The 22,957-nt window shown below is 46.8% G+C and overlaps 1 protein-coding gene across 2 annotated transcripts in view; it reads left to right on the top strand.

Annotated features, from left to right (window-relative positions):
* Nucleotides 1-22,957, top strand: part of CFH (complement factor H) — a 919,877-nt gene that overhangs the window by 541,632 nt on the left and 355,288 nt on the right. For both annotated transcript variants that reach the window (XM_077276558.1, XM_077276556.1), the window contains exon 15: nucleotides 8,006-8,065. In XM_077276558.1, coding sequence (XP_077132673.1) covers nucleotides 8,006-8,065 — 60 coding nt within the window. The remainder of the gene's footprint in view (nucleotides 1-8,005; nucleotides 8,066-22,957) is intronic.

Below are 22,957 nucleotides of genomic sequence, written 5' to 3'. Positions count from 1 at the left end.
CAACAAACTGTCATGTCAATTAAGTAATTCATTTTATGATTCTTATGATGTAAGTTGTGCTGCTGTGATACCATAATTTCCCACGGGATCAATAAAGTGTATCGTATCGTATGACAGCAGGGGAAAGAGACTGGAGGAGATGTGACAGAATGGGGTCAATGGTGCAAGTGGTCGGGCGAGAAGATGCAAGGAGCCTGATTACTTCTTCTTCTGTGACTGGTTCAAAATCAGAGAGTAAGCTAGATGCAGTGGGGGAGGGAGGACAGTGCATGGTCTGAGGGGATTGGGAGAAAATTTCCTGTCAGATGTGGTCAATTTTTTCTTTGAAGTAATTGGACAGATCGTCAGCACGGAGATCCGTGGTTGGGGCCTGCAATCTTGGGTTGAGTAGGGAATGAAAAGTGTCAAAGAGACATTTAGGGTTGTTGGACAGTGAGTTGATGAGGGTGTTGAAATAGGTTTGTTTTGAGAGGTGAAGAGCAGAGTTGTATGTTTTAAGAATGAACTCATAATGGATTAAATTTTTGGGCAGATTAGATTTTCTCCACAGACGTTCAGCGCACCTGGAGCACCTCTGCAGGAAACTTGTTTGCAGCGTGTGCAACAGTTGTCGCCATCTGTGCCTAGTTGTTCTATGTATAGGAGGTGCAATTTCATCCAGGGCACTTTTGCAGGGTTTCATTGTAACGCTTCAGGGCAGAATCAGGATGTGAGATGGAGGAGATAGGAGCCAATGAGTACTGCAAGCTCTTCATAAATTTGTGGGTGTTAATTGCCTGTATGTTCCTATAAGTGTGGAAAGTGGGGGTGACCTGAGCGGGATGGCAGTTCTCGATAGAGAATGAATGAAGATTGTGGTCAGAAAGGGGAGTCTGTTAAATCATCTACTGAGCAAAGCCGGGAGAAGACCAAGTCGAGGGAGTTTCCGTCTTCATGCATTGGAGAGTTAGTTTGCTGCAAGAGGCCAAAAGAGGAGGTTAGAGATAAAAGGTGAGAAGCAGATGGGGAGAGGAGAAAAGCAAAGGGGATGTTGAAATCACCCATGATGAGGGTGGGGATGTCACAGGAGAGAAAGTGTGGAAGCCAGGTCGCAAAGTGATCCAGGAACTGATGAGAGGGGCCAGGAAGACGATACTCCACTGCCACTTGCATGGCGAAGGGGATGTAGAGTCTGACAACATGGATCTCAAAAGAAGGGAAGATGTTGTGAATCTGCTTTTGGGCTCCCCTGGTGGTTGCTGGTGGTACTGGTGACTTGTGTGTGCTTTACTGTCTCAGTTCACCTGCTCCCATCAGTATTTGGGAGTTTCCTATTTAACCTTGCTCTCCAGTCATTTCCTTGCCGGTCATCATTGTAAATAGAGCCATTCGGTTGCATGTTCCTGCTACTAGTCTGCTGATCAGCTAAGTGGACTCTTAGTCCTTTTCTTTTTGTATCTTTTGTCCAGTTTACAGTTCTGTGATTCTCTGTAGCTGGAAGCTCTTGCGGGCTGAAATTGCCACTCCTGTGTCATGAGTTGACACATGAGTTTTAAAGTAATTTCAGGATGGTATTTTGAAAGGGTTTTCAGCTGACCGTGAAGTCCCCTTTTGTATCCTTCTGCTATCTAGTAAGTGGACCTCTCTTTGCTAAATCTACTTTCATACTGTGTATGTCTTTTCCTCTGAACTCACCGTTATTATATGTGGGGGGCTTCTATCATCTTTGGGGTATTTCACTGGAGGTAAGCCAGGTCTGTTTCTTCCTCTACCAGGCGTAGTTAGTCCTCCGGCTGGCGCGTGGCATCTAGGGATAATCATAGGTGTGCTCCCTGGCTGCTATTAGTTGGGTGGTAGATTTAGCTCACGGTCAGCTCGAGATTCCATCACCCAAGAGCTCGTCCGTTATTTATATGTTTCTGACGTTCCCTTGCCATTGGGAACCATGACAGGAAGACAAGTGAAGGTACCTGGGGGATAACTTGGAAGGTACATTTTGGTGAAAGGAGCAGACGAACGCCTCCACATGCTCTGTTGTCTGATCTTGGGGTATGAGAAAAGTGCAATCCACCATATGAGAGAGCAGCAGCAGCAGTGGTGGTGTCTGACTGCGGGATCCAGGTTTCAGTAAGAGCAAAGAGGTTAAGAGAATTAGAAAAGAAGAAGTCATGGATGAAGGAGAGTTTATTACACACTGAGAATTCCAAAGGGCACAATTGAAAGAGGCAGAAGGCATGCATGAGATATTAATAAGGTTAGAGGAATTTCTGAGTGTAGCAGTTGGGAGGTTTGACTTGCTGTAACATGGGGGCCGGGGTTGGGAGAGATGTCTCCTGCGACCAGGAGAAGGAGGATAGAAAGAGTGAGCAGATGGTTAAGTGATTTGTGAGAGAGTCTCTTGTGTTGGATGGAGGGACTGAATGGATCTGCACTGTTAAGCAATGTGAACAGAGCATATACATAGGAGACGAAAGGACAGAGGGGCCAATATGAATAGAGTGTAAAGAGTTAATGTAAGGGTGGTGAATATGAGTGAATGCAGCAGCCAGGATATAGATGAGACAAATGCATATAGTGAGTATTTGTTGTGTTCCAAAAGTACAGGGAATAGATTTATTTGTCTTAACTGTCTCCTGCCCTGTCTAACTACCATGTTTTAATGGGACTTGCTGTCCGGACGTCCTGGGAACAAGAGAGGGCTACGGCTCCTCCCTGTGTCCTTTTTATTCCCCCCCTGACCCCCCTCGTATGTGCCTAGGTCACTTCCCCTATGTCATTTCCCCCTTTGTCGTTTCCTTTACTTCCTCCCCCGTTTCTTCTCTGTCCTCCCTCCCTGCTTTTTACCCAAATCCTTTATACCTCCGTCACTCGCTACCTGCCTCAATCATGTCCCCCTCCTTCCAACCCTCCGTGTCCCATCTGGCGGTTACTTGATCTTGGCAAGGTCGACTTCCCGTGACCTTCCCCCTTTTCACCTTGAATAAAACCAAGCCTGGTCTGATCATACAAAAGCTCCTGGGCAGGGGGGGAAGCAAAAGTGTATACAGAGAGGACAGCACGGGATCACAGCTGATTCTTTCAGCTAGGTGAAACATGTTTTTCAACAGGAATGGAAATTTTTTACCTTACAGAAACCAGCAGTGGCAATCCCATGATGTCCTGTCTGTGGAGCGCCCCCACGTCAGGGCAATGGGGTACTCGGTACCGGGTCCCTCTCGGTTCTGGGGATGTCACGGTGGCCTGACCTGGTCCATGGCCCTTTGAGGGGCGTCCAATTAAAGGTGTAGATTATACGGTGTTCGTGACGCCACCTGTGGTACTCAGTCAGGGTGACTGATGCTGCATAGGGGTCCGCTGGGGTGATTTTATAGCAGCAAGATGGTATACCTTCCCACAGGTGAAGTGTATTCCCAGGGCTTCCCAGAAGTGTAGATTGTAATGGTGGATGATGTGAGGTGCAGGGAATAACGAGGACACAAGGTTGCAGTCTCTTTACCTTTTACTGGAAGCTTCAACATCCACAGTCCGGGGTACGGACCACAGGGTAGGCAGAGTCCGGCTGGTCCGAAGGCAAATCCAGAGTCCCATTATCCAGGTGGAAATCAGTAGCCTTCTTACTAGCGCCTGTGTGCTGAGCAACTCGGTAAGGTCCTCACAACTTTCGTGGATGTTTCTGATGTCTTCTCTCTGTCCCCCAGATGGTATGGATAGGACAAACCCATATGACTGGGATGGCCTGAGGCTTGTTTATAGGGACCCTAGAGATACCCCAACCCCCACAATTTGCCGTGTCTTCTTAGGTATTAAGGTCGGGCAGCCAACTTGGAATTGACTGTCCTGCCGGTCTCTGAAGTAATGCGTAGAGTCAGTTACTCCCTTGGTGTTCCGGCCACCGGCTACGCGCCTCAGAAGGAGGCTGCCTGTCTCGAGGCAGAACTCCTCCCAGTGTTTTCTCCTTGTGCTGTGACTTCGTTTCTCACTCTCTACAACACAGTTCGCTTTGTGTCCTTTCTTTGGATACTGCCGCACGTGGGGCAAGCGCAGCTCCGTAACTTTCTATCCCGCTAGGCCTCTGTCAGTATCCTACCCCTGAGAGGGACCCTCTGTCTGCAGCTCAGATGTTCCTCCTTTCCCCTCTGTCTGCCTGACAGGTACTCACTGGGTCAAACCCAGGCAGCGTCTGACTAACTTTCTATCCAAACCACCAGTTTTACCCTTCTGTGAGGAGTGCCCTACTAGATAGGAGCATGGCTCCCCCTGGTGGATTGGAGTGTGAAGTGTGGTGTATGTTTGGTGATACCTGGAAGGATGGACTCCTTTATTACCTTCAGACATAATATCACTCCCCCTGGTGGAAGAATGACATTACTGCAGCAACCAGGACTCTGGGGCGCTGCACTTTTATACTGTAATTTGGTGTTCCTGTAATTGTGACAACCCACACATTAAAATAATGAATAAATTATTTACGAGGATCAATAAATGGAGTAAAAAAATAGTGTGGTATTTTTCTCTATTAAACCCAGAAAAAAATAATAAAAATGTAATAAAAATGTAACGCTGAGGCCATGTTAACATGTAGAATAAAGTCTGCATTTTTTTCTACTGCTTTTTTTCTGCAGATGTCCTCATTACACAATGCAATAACAATCTTCTCTAATTGTTGCATGTTTGCTGCATTTTTTTATGCGTGTTCCCCCATATTTAATGTGTTTATGGTGCAGATGTGAAACTGCTTTTTTGATAGTACAAAAAAGCTTTGATTATGCTCTTAAAAATGCAACAGCGTTTATTTTCTTCATGCTTTTTTTTTCAGAAGAAGCCAAATGAGAAAAAAGTACCAAAACCGCAGTGTTCAGCAGCAACTTTAGATTCACAGAGGGAGGAGATTTCATAGAATCACATCCACTTTGATGGGACATTTAGGCCATGTTCACATGTAGCGCAAATGCTGTATTTTTTTCAGCTTTTTTCCACAGAAATTGTGCTGTTTTTAACTGTCCATAAAAATTGGATGTGATTTTATGAAGACTGTGTCCCCCATACGTCTAAAAATGTAACTGAACTGTGAGGCTTTGGTGCTTTTTTTCTCTAGAGGCTTTTATGTGGAGCCTCAAAAAAAAAAACAAAGGAAAAAGACTGCAGATACTTTTTTAAGTGCAGATTCAAAGCTATAAAAAGCACTTAAAAACACAACTTCACATCTGCTCTAAAAATGCATCAAATAAGGGTGAAAGGGTATAAAATTCAGCAAATAACCAGAGAATATTGTTATTGAGTGGCTTGGTATGGAAACCTGCAGAAAACAAAAGCCACAGTACTAATGCTATGTATGAACACGGCTTTACAGACACCAAAAAGCCAGATGTCGTATAGTAAAGATACATACAGTGGGTGTAGAAAGTATACAGACCCCCTTTACGTTTTTCACTCTTTGTTTCATTGCAGACATTTGGTAAATTCAAAAAAGTTCATTTTTTCTCATTATTGTACACTCTGCACCCCATCATGACTGAAAAAAAACCCATAAATGTAGCATTTTTTGCAAATGTATTAAAAAACAAAAACTGAAATATCACAGACCCTTTGCTCAGTCACTCATACTTAAGTCACATGCTGTCCATTTCCTTAGGATCCTCTTTGAGATGGTTCTACTCCTTCATTGGAGTCCAGCTGTGTTTAATTAAACTGATAGGACTTTATTTGGAAAGGCACACACCTGTCTATATAAGACCTCACAGCTCACAGTGCATGTCAGAACAAATGAGAATCATTAGGTCAAAGGAACTGGCCAAAGAGCTCAGAGACAGAACTGTGGCAAGACACAGATCTGGGTAAGGTTACAAAATAATTTCTACAGTACTCAAGGTTCCTAAGAGCACAGTGGCCTCCATAATCCTTTAATGGAAGAAGTTTGGGACCACAAGACGTCTTCCTAGACATGGCTGTCCAGCCAAACTGAGTAATTGTGGGAGAAGAGCCTTGGTGAGAGAGGTAAAGAAGAACCCCAAGATCACTGTGGCTGAGCTCCAAAGATGCAGTAGGGAGATTGAAGAAAGTTCCACAAAGTCAACTATCACTGCAGCCCTCCACCAGTCGGGCCTTTATGGCAGTGTGGCCCGATGGAAGCCACTCCTCACTGCAAGACATATGAAAGCCAACATAAAGTTTGCTAAAAACACATGAAGGACTGCCATAGTATGAGAAATAAGATTCTCTGGTCTGATGAGACAAGGATAGATATTTTTGGTGAAAATTCTAAGCGGTATGTGTGGAGAAAACCAGGCGCTGCTCATCACTCGCCCAATACAATCCCAAGAGTGAAACATGGTGGTGGCCGCATCATGCTATGGGGTGTTTTTTAGCTGCAGGGACTGGATGACTGGTTGCCATTGAAGGAAACATGAATGCAGCACCTCTTCCAGAGTGCTCTGGACCTCAGACTTGGCCAAAGGTTCACCTTCCAACAAGACAATGACCCTAAGCACACAGCTAAAATAATAAAGGAGTGGCTTCAGAACAACTATGTTACCTTTCTTGACTGGCCCAGCAAGAGCCCTGACCTAAACCCAATTGAGCATCTCTGGAGAGACCTGAAAATGGCTGTCCACCAATGTTCACCATCCAACCTGACAGAACTGGATAGGATCTGCAAGGAAGAATGGCAGAGGATCCAGGTGTGAAAAACTTGTTCCATCATTCTCAAGAAGATTCATGGCTGTACTCGCTCAAAAGGGTGCCTCTACTCAATACTGAGCAAAGGGTCTGAATACCACCATGACCATGTGATATTTCAGTTTTTCTTTTTTTAATAAATTTGCAAAAAATTCTACATTTCTGTTTTTTTCAGTCAAGATGGGGTGCTGAGTGTACATTAATGAGAAAAAAAAATAACTTTTTTGAATTTACCAAATGGCTGCAATGAAGCAAAGAGTGAAAAATTTAAAGGGGGTCTGTATACTTTCCATACCCACTGTATTTATCTTTACTATATGACATCTGGCTTTTTGGTGTCTGTAAAGCGGTTTAAAGGGGTCTGAACACTTTCCGTTCCAACTGTAAAAATGAGAAAGTTCGGTCAACTCCAATCGTGAATGAAGGAACAAAAAATACATCCACAGGTCCCAACTAGAAATGAGCAGGATCCACAAATAACATTGCACCAACCCTGGCTAATCAAAAGCCACGCCGAGAACACCGAAGGTAAGGGATTCGTGGGTCTTCATCCAGCCTCCAAGTAGCACTGACCTGCACACTGGACCAGAGTCCAGTGAATCGATCAGCTTATCTTTAGTCCTAGCTGTCCTGGATACAGCTGACAGTCCCAGATGTCCCTCACTGACATCACCCCTCTAACATCTCCTTCTGCCATGGTAGAAAGAAATAGTTAATGAGTGTGCATTGCGGTGTGGCCAGGGACGTGTGCCAAGATTTGCAGCAACTCGCTATGCACACCATGTAATTTAGTCTTCTTTCTGGTCTTTAAAAGTTGGGAGGTATGTATAAACACACACCAACGTTGGTGTGTTTTAGGGGGATGATTCATGGTAATGATATGATTTATGCTTCTTTACTTGAATTTCAGAATTAATTTAGTGTATGAAGGTGCTTTTAGAATTTGTGAAAGAACTGTATTTAAATAAAACCCTTAAATAAATTTAAACTATCAAAATTAATTAATTATTGTGTGAATTAATGAGGATTACAAAGGATTATTCTGATCAAATCAAATTTCTGAACATTGAAGTGGACATAAAACAAAACAGTTCAGATATGTATCTAAATTAAAGTAGTTATGTAAAGAACATTTTATTCTTTGTTTCCTTATATTCTTTCCAATAATATATATTTTATAAACCTTTCAAAAGACCAATTTTTTCATAATTGAAGTCATGAGGCAAAATCACAAATGCATTTCTAGTGTTTCTGAAGCAAATACAAAGATGAGGAAGGCTGGCAATTTGTTTGTAATAATTAAATAATTGATAATATTTATTAATATTGATTTATTATTTTTGTTTTCTAGTTGAAATGCCTCTTGATCCAGATTCAGTTGCCTCAATGCCAGCTTCAAAGGATAAACAAGGTAAATTATGAATGTGCAACTATTATCTATTAAGCAAGGAAAATAATGAGTCATACGTTTAGTATAGTTCTATAATAAAGCATTAAGTTTTATCCAACTGTCAAACTAAAGGACTAGTGGATTTCATTCAACATCAAAATTTAAGTTTGGTAACAGTCGTCAAACCAGAAGAGCAAGTGATAATACCTTCATACATGCTCAGCACCTAGCTCCCCAGACAAGATATGGCAGATATGGCCAAGTTTTAGTAATGAAAGGTTCTCTGTATAAAGATTGGGTAGTGAGAAATACAACGACCATAAACCAGAGCAGGATTCAACAAAATAATCATGGCTTTTCTAGCAAAACCAGGAAACGAAAAGATAACATATATCACAGACCCTACGCCTGCACGAACCTGCCCTCTCAGGATACCATCACCATAGTCCAGCACAATTGCACATAAACACTACTCTGGAGCTCTCTTGCCACCAGACACATAGAGCAAAACTCAGTGGCCGGACAGTTAACTTTCCAAACTACACCCTTGGGGTGGAAATATGATGAGTAACCATCCCACCTGTCTCTTACACCTACTCACAAAAAATCCAACCCTGTCATGGCCCATTAACCCCTCTCAGCACATAACTTGCTGTACAGAAAGTTCTGGGTTTTCACAACACGAAAGACAGCAATCTTCGTAAATCATACTGTATCTCCCCTCACTTACATTGCAAGTAACCTTGTCCCACATCGCTACTTCTGCCCACAGCCGGGGGTTTTCAATAGTGATGAGCGAATGTGCTCGCAACTGCTCGGTCTTCGCCCAAGTATCACTATGTTCGGTGTACTCGGCGAGCACTGAGAATTTTCAGGATTATTCAGCGGGAGCTCTGGTTTCCTCCTTTTAATTTTGGTGCTTTTGAGAGTTCCAATCAGCATACAGGGATTGTCTGCCATGCACTGTAATGCCGCAGCCATCTTTGTTGTGGTATTACAGTGATTGGCTGGCCGCACAGTGTCATCAGGTCTATAAGAGAACTGGTGCCGCCCTGATCGGCACATTCTGCTCCGGACTCAGCTAGTGTAGGGATAGCTGCTGCTGAGATAGAGTCAGATTTGTTCTTTTAATACTTAGTGTGGGTCTGCTAGTGTTCAGTCCACAAATCCTGATAAACCAGCAGTCCTTTTTAGGGCTAATTCGGGGTACATAGATTGCAGTGCTAGGTAGGCAGGGGAGTCTATGTGCACATATCCACATCAGTGCAAGGCATGCAGGCACTGCATGTGAGTATATACTGTAGATCTCACTGCATACGTATAATGGCTCCATTACTGTCTGCTGCTGCGTATTTTACATATACCTAGCTGCAGTTATCCGTGGCAATTTTTTTTTTTGCAGCTTATACCTGCTCATTTTATTAGAAAGCAATCCATAGCCCCCTTTTTTCTACATCTAATTGCTTGGTCACGTTGCAGACTACAGCCAGGTCATTTCAATACAAGAGCGTGAAAATCTAACAATTTAAACATTTTTTGTCCCAGGCATCAGATGTGAGTGCGCAGAAAAATCTGGCTTTTTTTTTTTTGGTCCTATATCATTTTTTGTAGCATCTTACAATATTTTTGGACACCATTTTGCTGCCAATAAATCTGTAGCTGGCCCAAAGATATTTAGCTACAGTTCTTATATTTATCACTGTGATTTGTACACCACACGCATCGCATATCATTGCGCTAAATATCTTACAATTTTAGTACGCTAATTTTTTTTTTAGTGTCATAGCCTACTTATTGACATAATTTTGGTGGGCCCCAAAAAATCAAGGCCACATTTTGCTCAGTCTGTTATCTCTGGCTGACGCCTGATGTATCTGTGGTATCAATATCCTTGCTTTGTAGGCATACGTTGCATTGTTTTGTCTGCTAGCCTTGGTCTACTCAGTATTTAGTGTTTTCAAAAATAAAAAAAAATAAAAAAAAAAAAAACTATACAGTCTGTTATCTCCATCACACGTCTGGTCTACCTGTCGTCTTCAAATCTTGGCTTTTGAGGCATACATTCCAGTTTTTGGTCAGCTACCCTTGGTGTATACAGTATTTTGTTGCTTTTAAAATAAAAAAAAAATACAGCCCACATATTGAAACAGTCTGTTAAATCAGTCAGACGCCTGGTCTGTCTGTGGTCTCCAAATCTTTGCTTTTCAGGCATATTGAAATAGTCTGTTATCTCCGTCCAATGCCCGTCATATATGCGATCTAAAAATAGTTGTTTTCCATGAATACATTCAAATTTTTGGTCTGTCTAATACTCTAGGTCTAAACACTCTTTTGGTAAAAAAAAAAACAACAACAGAAACATATTACAGAGTGGTAGTTCTGTGACACGCCTCATCTATCTGTTGGCTAAAAAGTGTGCTTTTGAGGCTTCCATTCTCCTTTTTTTGAAGTGTTACCCTTTATCTAAACATTATTTAGCAGTTAAAAAATAAATATATAGGCCACATATTGAAGAGTCTGGCATCTCAGTCAAACACCAGATGTATCTGTGGCCTGTAAATTGTGGCATTTCAGGGTTACATTCCATTGCTTTTCCTGTCTTTGACCTGATTTCTATACACTATTTTTTGGTCCAAAATAAAAACACAGGCTACATATTTCACAGTGTGGTATCTCCGTGACACGCCTCATGTATCTTTGGTCTACAGAGTGTGCTTTTCAGGCTTTCATTCACCTTTTTTTTGCTGTGTGTTACCCTAGCTCTAAACAGTAAACACTATTTTGGGATGATTTTTTTTTTAAATGAACCTCCCATGGGGAAATGTATGTCAGCCCATGCACTTATTGTATGGGCATTTCAAGTCTAGGAGACCCGCTCCTTTAAATTGTGACTTTTTTTTAATGAGGCCTTCCTCCACGTCTCATCAGCTACTGTAATAAATAAAGGGGATAACACAGGAGACTCTTTGCGTGGAACAAGACAACTACAGGACACAGTTTTATAAGTGGTAAAGTCTATATTATCACACTGTGATTCAAACAGGTGCAGAGACAAACTCAAGTCCACAACACTTGGTGTAAATATTAAATGCAGCTTAGCAGTCTATAGGAAACTTCAGAGGAAAATGCAATCACGCAGAAAGTCTATGAAGCACAATTATTCTTGAGGATACTTGGCACGAAAAAGTCCTTGCTTAGTCCAAAACACAGATAGATATGCTTATAAGGCATTTCAAATAATATCTTAGCTCAACCAGGGAGGCCTGGGTAATAGTCTCAGGTTCTTGCAGAGCAGCAACAGCTTACATGTCCAGCAAATGCAGATGGAAGTAAACACAAGCAGCAGATGAAGGGGGATTACTGGAACTGGTGTATGCAGCAGGAACTCAGAGCAGAGTAACAGGATAACCCCACAGGTTCACAGGAGCAGGTCTATAGCCAGGGAGTAACCAGAGGTCAGGAGCTGGATGCAAGGCAGAATACTCTGGCACAGACTGAAGGCTGGGGTGGAGTTTTATAGCAGGAAGAAACAGTGCACATGAGACCAAAGACGCCATCTTGGAAAAGGGCAGTAATGCACAAAAGGTAATAAAAAATGTTCAGAGTTCTGACAGCTACCGCCCCTAGAACACCAGGGTGAACATGTTCTATGCTGCTACAGCCAGTCAATTTTTTGGTATGGGTGTCTATGATCCCCATAAAAAGTTTAAAAAATGTACCCCCCATGGGGAAGTGTTTGTCAGCCCATACACTTAGTGTATGGGCATTATGAGTCTAGGAGACCTGCTCCTTTGTAATGAGACATTTTTTTATGAGGCCCTCCTCCACGTTTCTTCCAAGTGGGGATTGGGGTGTGTGCAAATTTGTGTAAAGGCGGCCCTTGAATTCAATGCATAAGGAAACTGTATGGCAGTAATGCACAAAAGGTAATAAAAAATGTTCAGAGTCCTGACATTACTCCCTCCTTAGAAGTGGCCTCAGGATGATCCTGGACCTGGTTTCTCAGGGAATCTCTGATGAAAATGAGAAATCTTCTGTTGGGCATTGATGTTTTCCACAGGTTCCCAAGAGTCTTCTGTAGCGCCCCCACTGCCGCAGGGCCGAGGGGTACCCGGTACCGGGCCTCTGAGTCTCTGCTCTGGGGTTGTCACGGTGGCTAGGCCCGGTCCGTGACCCTGCTGAGGGGCGTACAGTGAATGATAGATGTGGATAATGATGATGTTGCGGTGCAGTGTAGGTTGTAGTAAATAACGAGGACACCAGGTTGCAGTCTCTTTACCTCTTTACTGAAGGTTTTAGAGTCCTCAGTCCAGAGTGCTGTCAACAGGGCTGTCAGAGACCGGCCGGTCCAAAGGCACATCAGGAGTTCCCTTTTCAGGTGGGAATCAGTGTCTACCTTCTAGCGCTGGGTGTTGTAGTTCTTCCCTGCTGAGCTCCCGGGATAGTCCTCACAACTGATTCTGCCTGTCTCTGATTTTCGTTCTCTCCGTCCCCCAGGTGATATGGTAGGACGCACCTGTATGACGGGGTAGGCCTGGAGTTCTTCCGGGACCCTAGAGTCGCCCCTCTCCCACAGCTGCCTCCGTTGTCTGCTTAGGTGATTTGTGTGAGACAGCCAACCTATAATTGGCTGCCTTGCCGCGGTTTGCAGTAGTACTTAGAGTCTCTTACTTGCTCGGCGTTCCGGCCACCGACTGTTTGCGCCTCAGAAGGATGTTGCCTCGGTCTAACAGCACGACTCCTTCTGGTCCTAATTCCTCTTTACTGTATTCCCGTTGTTCACTGGTTAGTTCTGCTCTTAGGAGTCTGCCAGGATCCCATCCCTGACAGGTCCTCTCACTAGCTCTTCCCAGTTACTTCTCTTCCTGTCTTCCTGTCCAACCCCCAGTTTTACCAGAGTGTGAGGAGTGGCCTACTAGATAGAACCACCCCCCCTGGTGGCCGGAGTGTGAAGTGTAGTGTGAGTGTTACCTGGTCAGAGAAACTCCTTTAGTGCAATCAGACGTAACATCACTCCCCTTAGTGGCAGAGCGACATTACTGCAACGACCAGGACTCTGGGGCGCTGCACTCCCCCCCGGTTAAATCCAGTACTCCCGGACTGGGAAAACAAGAACAACAATACATGTTAACAGAAAACACACACAATTTTGAAATAGCATAAACAATTAAACATAACAGTGCTTCCCTTTATGGGAGGTGAGGACTCTTGAACGTTGCAAAAGTTAGGTCATGCACAGTTTATGACTCTCAGTTCAATGGTTGAAACAGCGGGGACCCCGGGTAAACAAAGAGGTCCCCCTTTTGAAAGTTTTTGAGCAATTCACCGTCCATTACTCTATTGTCCATTTTAAAACCTGTAACAAAAGATATGCACACAAACATTTTCAACTAAATAGCAGCCCTTATTAATACCTCCAAGTTTTGTAGCGGAGGGGAGTTTGATTCTGAGTGCTGCGCGTGGACCTTCGCAGCGCAGGGGTTGCTATTGACCTAACAGGGCCCGCTATACTTGCTACCGCTGGTGTAGTGCACTGTCTTCTGGCTACACTTCTAGTGAGTCTGGGTAGCGCTGGCAGGCTAGAGCTCTCAGGGCTGCTGCTAGCAACAGTGGGTACGGCAGGCTCACCGATAGCAGAGGGAAGATCTGCCAGTTCAGCGGTCGGCACAGCATCTTCAGGTAGGGCTTGTTGAGGTTGCGGGGCCGGATGGTCGGGTACTACCATTGTTTCTGGTGGGTCCAGCTGTGGGAACGTTAGAACAGGTACCACGATGGCATGATTTATCTGAGTCCAGGACTGGGGAAAGTCTCCAAGGACGGTGTGGAACATCTTCCCCTTTTCCACCGGTGGGGAGATTTCTGGGGCCGCGTCCCTCTCTCTCAACTTATCGGGGCAGACCTTAAGGTGATCCCTGGATATCGCTGTCGAGGTCTCTCCTCCGTCCTTGCTGATGAGACAGACCTTCGTGTTATCGAAATTGGATGTCAGGATGGTATACGGTTCCGCTTCCCATTGGTCATCGAGCTTGTGTAGTCTCCTCTTTCGCTTGAGTACTTGCTCAACAGGGGACAGGGGAATCGCAGGAGCACGCTGGTTGTAGTCCCTTTCTTGTTTCTGCCTAGCCTGGGCAAGACTTCTTTCCACACACTCCTGTACTTGGCGGTACTTTCGCTGCCTTTCTGCATCCCAATCCGCATCCGATGAGGTATCTTCGGGGACTAGGACCCTTATGTCCAGATCAACAGGTAACTGGCTAGACCTTCCTCGCATCAGGTACGCTGGAGTGCAATTGGTGGAATTTACTGGGATGTGGTTGTACATATCCACCAAGTCAGGCAACTTGGTCGGCCACATGTTCCGTTCCTCCACGGGTAAGGTCTTCTTCAATAAGTCGATCACCACTTGGTTCATCTTTTCGCACATCCCATTGGTTTGAGGATGGTATGGGGTGGTTCTGATCTTCTTACACCCGTTGGCAGAATTCTTGGAACACTTCTGCTTCGAATGCTGGTCCCTGATCAGTCAGTACCTTCTCCGGGTAGCCGTGGGGCCGACAAAAGTACTGCTGGAAGGCTTTGGCGGCAGTCCTAGCCGTTAGATCCTTAACAGGTACGACCACCAAAAATCTGGAGTAGTGATCTACGATGGTAAGGGCGTAGATATAGCCTGACCGGCTAGGTGTCAGTTTCACATGATCCAGTGCGACCAGTTCGAGCGGCCGTTTGGTGATGATAGGCCGCAGGGGAGCCCGTTGACTACCACGGTCCTTCCTGCGTAGACTACATGGACCACACTCCCGACACCACTTCTCAATGGCTCTCTTCATGCCAATCCAATAGAACCTCCCTCGGAGTAGCCTCTCTAGCTTCCTCCATCCGAAGTGTCCGGCTCCATCGTGGTAGGCTCCCAGAACCATGGGCACATCTCACCTTGGCACCACTATCTGCCACACCAATTCATGAGTACGTGGGTCGATGCTCCTCTGGCACAGCTTGCCATCATGGATAAACAATTTGCTTCTCCCCTTCCACAACTGTTGGGTCTCCTGTGGATCATCTGGGCCAGGGTGCAACCCTGCCTGCATCAAGAGCTCTTTCACCCGACGGACCGCGGGGTCACAATCCTGGGTTTCCGCCCATCCGTGATGGGGCATGGGATTCAGCGTGGCATCCGGTTGGTTCTTGTGCCTGTTCTTCACATGATGAGAGTTCTGAGTGGCTTTGGGGCGATGGAAGGCAGGCAGCTCCACCTCTTCAAGTGCCTCCGGGTCTTCTCCCATTTCTGGCAAATTGGGCATTCGGGACAAGGCATCGGCATTAGCATTCTTGTGTCCTGCCCTGTACTTGATGGTGAAATCATAATTGGACAGCCGTGCCATCCACCGCTGTTCCAAGGCCCCGAGTTTGGCAGTGTCCAGATGCGTTAGCGGATTGTTGTCCGTGAAGACGGTGAATTTCGCGGAGGCCAGGTAGTGTTTAAACCTCTCTGTCACTGCCCAGACAATGGCAAGGAATTCCAGCTTAAAGGAACTGTAGTTGTCAGGGTTTCTTTCCGTGGGACGGAGTTTTCTGCTGGCATAAGCGATCACCCTCTCTTTGCCTTTCTGGACCTGGGACAGCACGGCTCCCAATCCCACATTGCTGGCATCCGTGTACAGCACAAACGGTTGGTCGTATTCGGGGTAGGCCAGTACCTCTTCACCCGTCAGTGCCGACTTCAAACAAGTAAAGCTCCTCATTCCAGTCAAATGGGGTGTTCCTCCCCTTAGTCTTCTTTGGTTGTCCCACCAACAGGTTTTGCAAGGGTGCGGCCTTCTTAGTGAAGTCCTTGATGAACCTCCGGTAATAGCCGACCAGCCCGAGGAACTGCCGGACTTCGTGGAGGTCACTGGGCTTTGGCCAGTCCTTGATCACCATGACCTTGTCTGGGTCTGGGGCCACTCCTTCAGCGCTCACCACATGGCCCAGGTATTGCACTTTAGGTTTCAGCAGATGACACTTGGACGGTTTCACCTTTAAGCCAAAGTTGGACAGGGCTTCAAACACCTCGGCCAGGTGCTTCAGATGGTCTTCATAGGTCTTAGAGAAGACAATGACATCATCCAAATACAGCAGCACGGTTTCGAAGTTCATGTGCCCCAGGCAGCACTCCATCATCCTCTGGAACGTCCCGGGAGCATAGCACAATCCAAATGGCATGTAATTGAATTCGCAGAGACCCATTGGCGTCGTGAAGGCCGTCTTCTCTTTGTCCGCCTCCGCTACAGGAACCTGCCAGTACCCACTGGTGAGATCTAAGGTAGAGAAGTAGTTAGCAGATTTTAAGGCAGCCAGAGACTCCTCTATCCTGGGCAGTGGGTATGTGTCCTTATGTGTAATGCGATTCAACTGCCTGTAATCAACACACATCCTCATTGTACCATCTTTCTTTTTAACAAGGACTAACGGAGCTGCCCAGGGGCTACAGCTGTCTCTCACCACCCCAGCCTCCTTCATTTCCCGCAACATGTCCTTGGCACACTGGTAATGAGCTGGGGGTACAGGGCGATATCTCTCTTTTATGGGTTGGTGATCTCCCGTGGGGATATGATGTTGGATCCCTTTCACCTGCCCAAAATCTAAGGGGTGTTTGCTGAATACCTGCTCGTACTCGTGTACCACCATGTAGGCCCCTTGTTTTTGATGGGATGGGGTAGAGTCAGTGCCCACATGCAATTCCCGACACCAGTCTTTCGAGTGCTCTGCAGAACCGTTGTCCTCCGCCACGTTTGACGGGTCCAAGGGTTCAGGTGTCTGTATCACACTATTATTAACAGTGAACAATTTGGCGAGCGTGGCATACTTGGTGAGGTGAACCTCTTCCTCCCCACAATTGAGGACACGTACGGGCACTCTCCCCTGGCGAACGTCGACCACCCCCCGGGCTGTCAGAATAGTAGGCCTATTGTCTGAATATACGGGTTCTACCAAGACCTGGTAGTCCTTTCCCCTGAGGCCTATAGCTGCCCGACACCATATTAACATTTCACTCCTGGGGGGTATCGCGATGGGTTTTGAATCACTCACAGTGACACGACCAATCTCACCACCAGTCAGCTCTACCTGCTGTCTCTGCATCAGAGCTCTGATTTCCTTCTGCAGGGCACGTTGCTCACTGTGGCCAGCGGTTTCTGCCACCTGTTGCAACAAAACAATAACTTCTGCAAGACAATTTTCTATAACATTAGTACCAAGAGTCATCATGGGACTACATTCTCGACGATCAATATCAACAATCACAATCCCTTGGGCTTTCAATTCCACCCGCCCCACCTTGATGGTGACCTCCTTATACCCCACTTGTGGCAACGGCTGACCATTACTGGCTATTATGGTGAAATCATCGTCAGGGCCACGAGTAATATCAGTGTTCTCCCAATACCATTTATAAAGCACGTAAGGTATAGTCGTCACCTGAGAACCGGTGTCCAGCAAAGCGTTCAAGGGGATTCCATCAACCACTACAGGGAGAACTGGTCGTCCTCCAATATACTTGGTTCTCCAATGCTGCGGGCCTGACCGTCCTACTCCTGGGGGTTGGCCCTTTGCCCCAGGGGTTGCTCGTTTAAAGGACAGTACCTTGCAAGGTGGCCCACCTGGTGACAGCGGCGGCAGATGGGTCGTCCGTCCTGATGGAAGCGATCGCTGTCCCGGCCTCTGGTCGGTGGGGTCCTCTTCTGTCGCGTCCAGGGGACATCTTCTGGTCTGGAGGCCAGCTGGATCTTTTCCTTGGGGGCCTCCTGTAGGGACTGCACCATTCGGGCTAGGGCAGCAACACTCTTGGTCAGCTCCTGCATCTGAAGACGGAGTCCTGCAGGGGAGTCGTCCTCGAAGCTCTGGGCGTCGGCCTCCGTGGCAACTGGGGTATCCGATGCCACCTCCTGGTGGTATGTGAGAGCGGGGCGCCTGGGTGGTATTGCGCGGCTGGGCTGTCGCTCCTGCAATGCCTGGATAGCTTTATCTTTGAATTGCGCAAAAGTCAAGTCTGGATTTTGCATGGCCAGGAAGTGCAATTGGCCCCGCTGGTGACTGCACAGGAGCCCCTCAATGAACCGCTCCTTCAGGAGTTTATCCTCATCCTGCATGCTGCCGGGGTCACTCTGCTTAATGGCCCGCATCGCCTCCTGGAGATTAAGGGCATAGTCCCGTAAGCTATCCTGCGGTCTCTGTTTGCATCCATAGAAAGTCAGTTTAATTTCTGTAGCAGTGCGAGTATCGAAGGTGGCTTTAAGCTTTGCAAAAATCTGCTGTGCAGTTCCCTTATCCTCGGCGGGCCAGGAGTTCAATTCTCTCAGAGCCGCCCCAAAGAGTTGGCCGGTTATCATATGAACCTTCTGAGGCTCTGTCAGGGGATAAAACTCGAGCAGGCTGCAGAGCCCTTCCTTAAAGTCAGTGAATGTATGCGACTCCCCAGAGTATCGTGGGAGCCAGGCCGCTCCGGACAGGTACGGCATAGAGAAGGGCATTATGGCTTTTGTGTTAGCGGCAGTGTCCAAGTGGCTGAGGGGAACAGCGGGTTCTGCGGCAACCGGTGGTGGTATTAGGGCCGCGGCTTCGCCCGCTGCGGGGACCGGAGCTGCCCCTGCGTCCGCGGCTGCGGCCGCCACCTCCTCTCCTCCCGACTCGGACATGGCTGTCCCTTCCTCCCACTAACCTGCTGGAGGTCGGAGTTCCTCTTCCGGGATTGGCGCCTTACCGCGCTTTCCGTTCCGCGCTTCTTTTGCCCGGTTCCGCCCACGAAGCTAAGGCTCCTCCCTCCGTGCGCGGCAATGGCGAATTTTGGCGGTAAATGGCAATACACAGTCCAAGCACAATAAATCACAGTTCCAAGGCACACATGACCTGATTCTTCAGGCTTAAGTAGATCCTGTTCGTGACGCCAAGTTGTAGCGCCCCCACTGCCGCAGGGCCGAGGGGTACCCGGTACCGGGCCTCTGAGTCTCTACTCTGGGGTTGTCACGGTGGCTAGGCCCGGTCCGTGACCCTGCTGAGGGGCGTACAGTGAATGATAGATGTGGATGATGATGTTGCGGTGCAGTGTAGGTTGTAGTAAATAACGAGGACACCAGGTTGCAGTCTCTTTACCTCTTTACTGAAGGTTTTAGAGTCCTCAGTCCAGAGTGCTGTCAACAGGGCTGTCAGAGACTGCCCGGTCCAAAGGCACATCAGGAGTTCCCTTTTCAGGTGGGAATCAGTGTCTACCTTCTAGCGCTGGGTGTTGTAGTTCTTCCCTGCTGAGCTCCCGGGATAGCCCTCACAACTGATTCTGCCTGTCTCTGATGTTCGTTCTCTCCGTCCCCCAGGTGATATGGTAGGACACACCCGTATGACGGGGTAGGCCTGGAGTTCTTCCGGGACCCTAGAGTCGCCTCTCTCCCACAGCTGCCTCCGTTGTCTGCTTAGGTGATTTGTGTGAGACAGCCAACCTATAATTGGCTGCCCTGCCGCGGTTTGCAGTAGTACTTAGAGTCTCTTACTTGCTCGGCGTTCCGGCCACCGACTGTTTGCGCCTCAGAAGGATGTTGCCTCGTTCTAACAGCACGACTCCTTCTGGTCCTAATTCCTCTTTACTGTATTCCCGTTGTTCACTGGTTAGTTCTGCTCTTAGGAGTCTGCCAGGATCCCATCCCTGACAGGTCCTCTCACTAGCTCTTCCCAGTTACTTCTCTTCCTGTCTTCCTGTCCAACCCCCAGTTTTACCAGAGTGTGAGGAGTGGCCTACTAGATAGAACCACCCCCCCTGGTGGCCGGAGTGTGAAGTGTAGTGTGAGTGTTACCTGGTCAGAGAAACTCCTTTAGTGCAATCAGACGTAACATCACTCCCCTTAGTGGCAGAGCGATATTACTGGAACGACCAGGACTCTGGGGCGCTGCACTTCCTCAGGGGGATATCCCTGCCATCTTATCAGATATTGGAGCCGATTCCTGCGAATCCTGGAATCAACAATTTCCTCCACCACAAATTGTTCTTGCCCATCAATCACCACAGGCTGCGGAGGTGGCACAACACGTCCCTGGAAGGTATTAGGAGATACAGGCTTTAGTAAAGATACATGAAAAACTGGGAGTACCTTCATAGTCCTAGGCAGCTACAGCCGGCAGGCCACAGAGCTCACAATACTGTTGATCTTGAAAGGGCCAATGAATTTCTGTCCAAGTTTTTGTGAAGAAACGTTTAACTTCAGATTCTTAGTTGCTAACCACATGGAATCTCCTACCTTGAACATGGGTGAAGGTTTACGGAATCTATCAGCCGATCTCTTATAACGTTCTTGAGCTGTGGTCAGGGATTCCTTCAGAACCTCCAGATTTTGCCTCATCGCAGTAAGCCTTTCCTCCACGGCTGGAAACGGAGAATTAATTGGAGACCTAGGTAAGATACATGGATGATAACCCAGATTGGCAAAGAAAGGTGTAAATTTAGTGGAGGCGCTCTGAGTATTGTTATATGAAAATTCGGCTAACGGCAGCAACTCCAACCAATTATCCCGGAGATGGCTGACATAGCATCTTAGATATTGTTCCAGCGTCTGGTTGGTACGCTCAGTCTGACCATTTGTCTGGGGATGGTAAGCGGAAGAGAGACAGACATTAATATTGAGTGCAGAGCAAAACCCCTTCCAAAATCTTGAAGTGAACTACACTCCACGTCAGAGATGATCTCATCTGGAATCCCATGCAACCGAAAGACATTCTGTATAACCAAGTTCACTGTATCTTTAGCTGAGGGGAAGCCGGTGCATGGAACAAAATGAGCAGCTTTAGTCAGGCGATCAACTACCAACATGATTGTATGGATGCCCCCCAATGTAGGCAGCTCCACAATAAAGTCCATTGATATAGACCCCCAAGGGCGGGATGGAACAGGTAATGGTTGTAGAAGACCTGTAGGTGCCACATGAGGAGTCTTGTAATGAGCACATACCTCGCAAGAGAGAACATAGTCCTTGGTATCCTTCAGGCAAGTTGGCCACCAGAAGAGTTGGCTCAGGAACTCTTGTGTCTTCTGCACCTCCCTGTGACCAGCCAACTTGGAGTCATGTACCAACTTGAGGATCTGTGTTGTGAATTCTGTTGTGGGTTCTGCTCTTGGGCTCCCTCCGGTGGTTATAAGTGGTAGTGCAGCTGTTTGTCCTTCACAGCAGTCATCAGCTACTTCCACTTTGGACAGGGCTATTTAGTCTGGCTTCAACCTTTACTGAGTGCCAGTTGTCCATTGTTTTCTGGGGATTCACTTCTCTGCTTGGTTTCTCCTGCTGGATTGTCCAAATCATCAAAGATAAGTCCTGGCTCTGTTTTTGCAGTCCACATGCGGTGGACTTTATAGTTCTGTGAATTGCTATGTTTTTTCTTGTCCAGCTTTGTCTGTGTAAGGATTTATTCAGCCAAGCTGGAAGCTCTGGAGTCACAGAGTTCCCCTCCATGCCTTTAGTTAGGTGTGGAGATTTTTGTATCCTCTGTGGTGGATTTTTGTAGTATTTTTAATACTGACCGCACAGTACTCTGTCCTGTCTTTTCTTTCTAGGTAGCGTGGCTTCCTTTGCTAAATTCTGTTTTTCAGTCTGCGTATGTTATTTCCCTCTCCTCTCACAGTCAATATTTGTGGGGGGCTGTCTTTCCTTTGGGAATTTTCTCTGAGGCAAGATAGTATTCCTGTTTCTTTCTTTAGGGGTAATTAGTCCTCCGGCCGTGACGAGGTGTCTAGGGAGTGACAGGAACATCCCATGGCTACTTCTAGTTGCAATGTTAAGTTCAGGGTCTGTGGTCAGTAGAGTGGCCACCTACTCCAGAGCTCATCCATGCTGCTCCTAGACCACCAGATCATAACAGATCTGCAGACGGACGACCTCAGGGACGTAGATACGTCGATCTCTGAACCACATGCCACCCTTAAAGACAAGATTAATATCCACAGGTGGGTTGGCCAGAAACACATCACCATCATAGGCCTCCCTGCACTCCTTCCACAAGTCCTGATCGTGGATAACTCCGATGAAATTGGCATCAGATAGAATGGTCTTGGACGGGGCTCCAGGAACGGAATCCGCAGCATGGATTCGGGATAAAGCATCAGCCTTCCCATTACGAGAACCTGGATGGTACGAGATAACAAAGTTAAATTGATTTAAAAATAAGTTCCAACGAGCCTGACGAGGAGAAAGACATCTAGCGGATCTAAGGAACTCTAAATTGCGATGGTCAGTTAGCACAATGATCTGTTGTGCAGTGTTATGGTTTCCAATGGCAAGGAAACATCAGAAGCATAGAATAAACGGACAAGCTCTCGGGTGATGGAAACTAGAGCTGACCGCGATGCTAAACCTACACACCACACTAGAAGTAGCCAGGGGGCATTCCTGCGTTGTCTCTAGATGCCGCGCGCCAGCCGGAGAACTAACTACCCCTGGTAGAAGAAAACACAGTCCTGGCTTGCCTCCAGAGAATGTCCCCACAGGAGATAGCAGCCCCCCACATATAATAACGGTGAGAGCAGATGAAAAGACACACGTAGTATGAAAGCAGATTTAGCACAGAGAGGCCCGCTAACTAAATAGCAGAAAGATACAACAGAGGACTTCGCGGTCAGCTGCAAAACCCTTCAAAACACCATCCTGAAATTACCTTAACTCATGTGACAACTCATGCCACTGGAGTGGTAATTTCAGCCCAACAAGAGCTTCCAGCTGCAGAGATTCACATAAGTGCAAACTGGACAAAACATACAAAAATAGACTTAAGGACTAAAGTGTCCAACTTAGCTGAGCAGAAAACTGGGAGCAGGAACATGCAACAGAATCACTCTGGATACATTGATGGCCAGCATTAGAATGACTGAGGAGCAAGGTTAAATAGGATACTCCCACATCCTGATAG

Source organism: Ranitomeya variabilis, chromosome 8 (assembly GCF_051348905.1).
Source record: "Ranitomeya variabilis isolate aRanVar5 chromosome 8, aRanVar5.hap1, whole genome shotgun sequence".
Taxonomy (NCBI): Eukaryota; Metazoa; Chordata; class Amphibia; order Anura; family Dendrobatidae; genus Ranitomeya; species Ranitomeya variabilis.
This window is presented reverse-complemented; position numbering and strand designations above follow the sequence as displayed.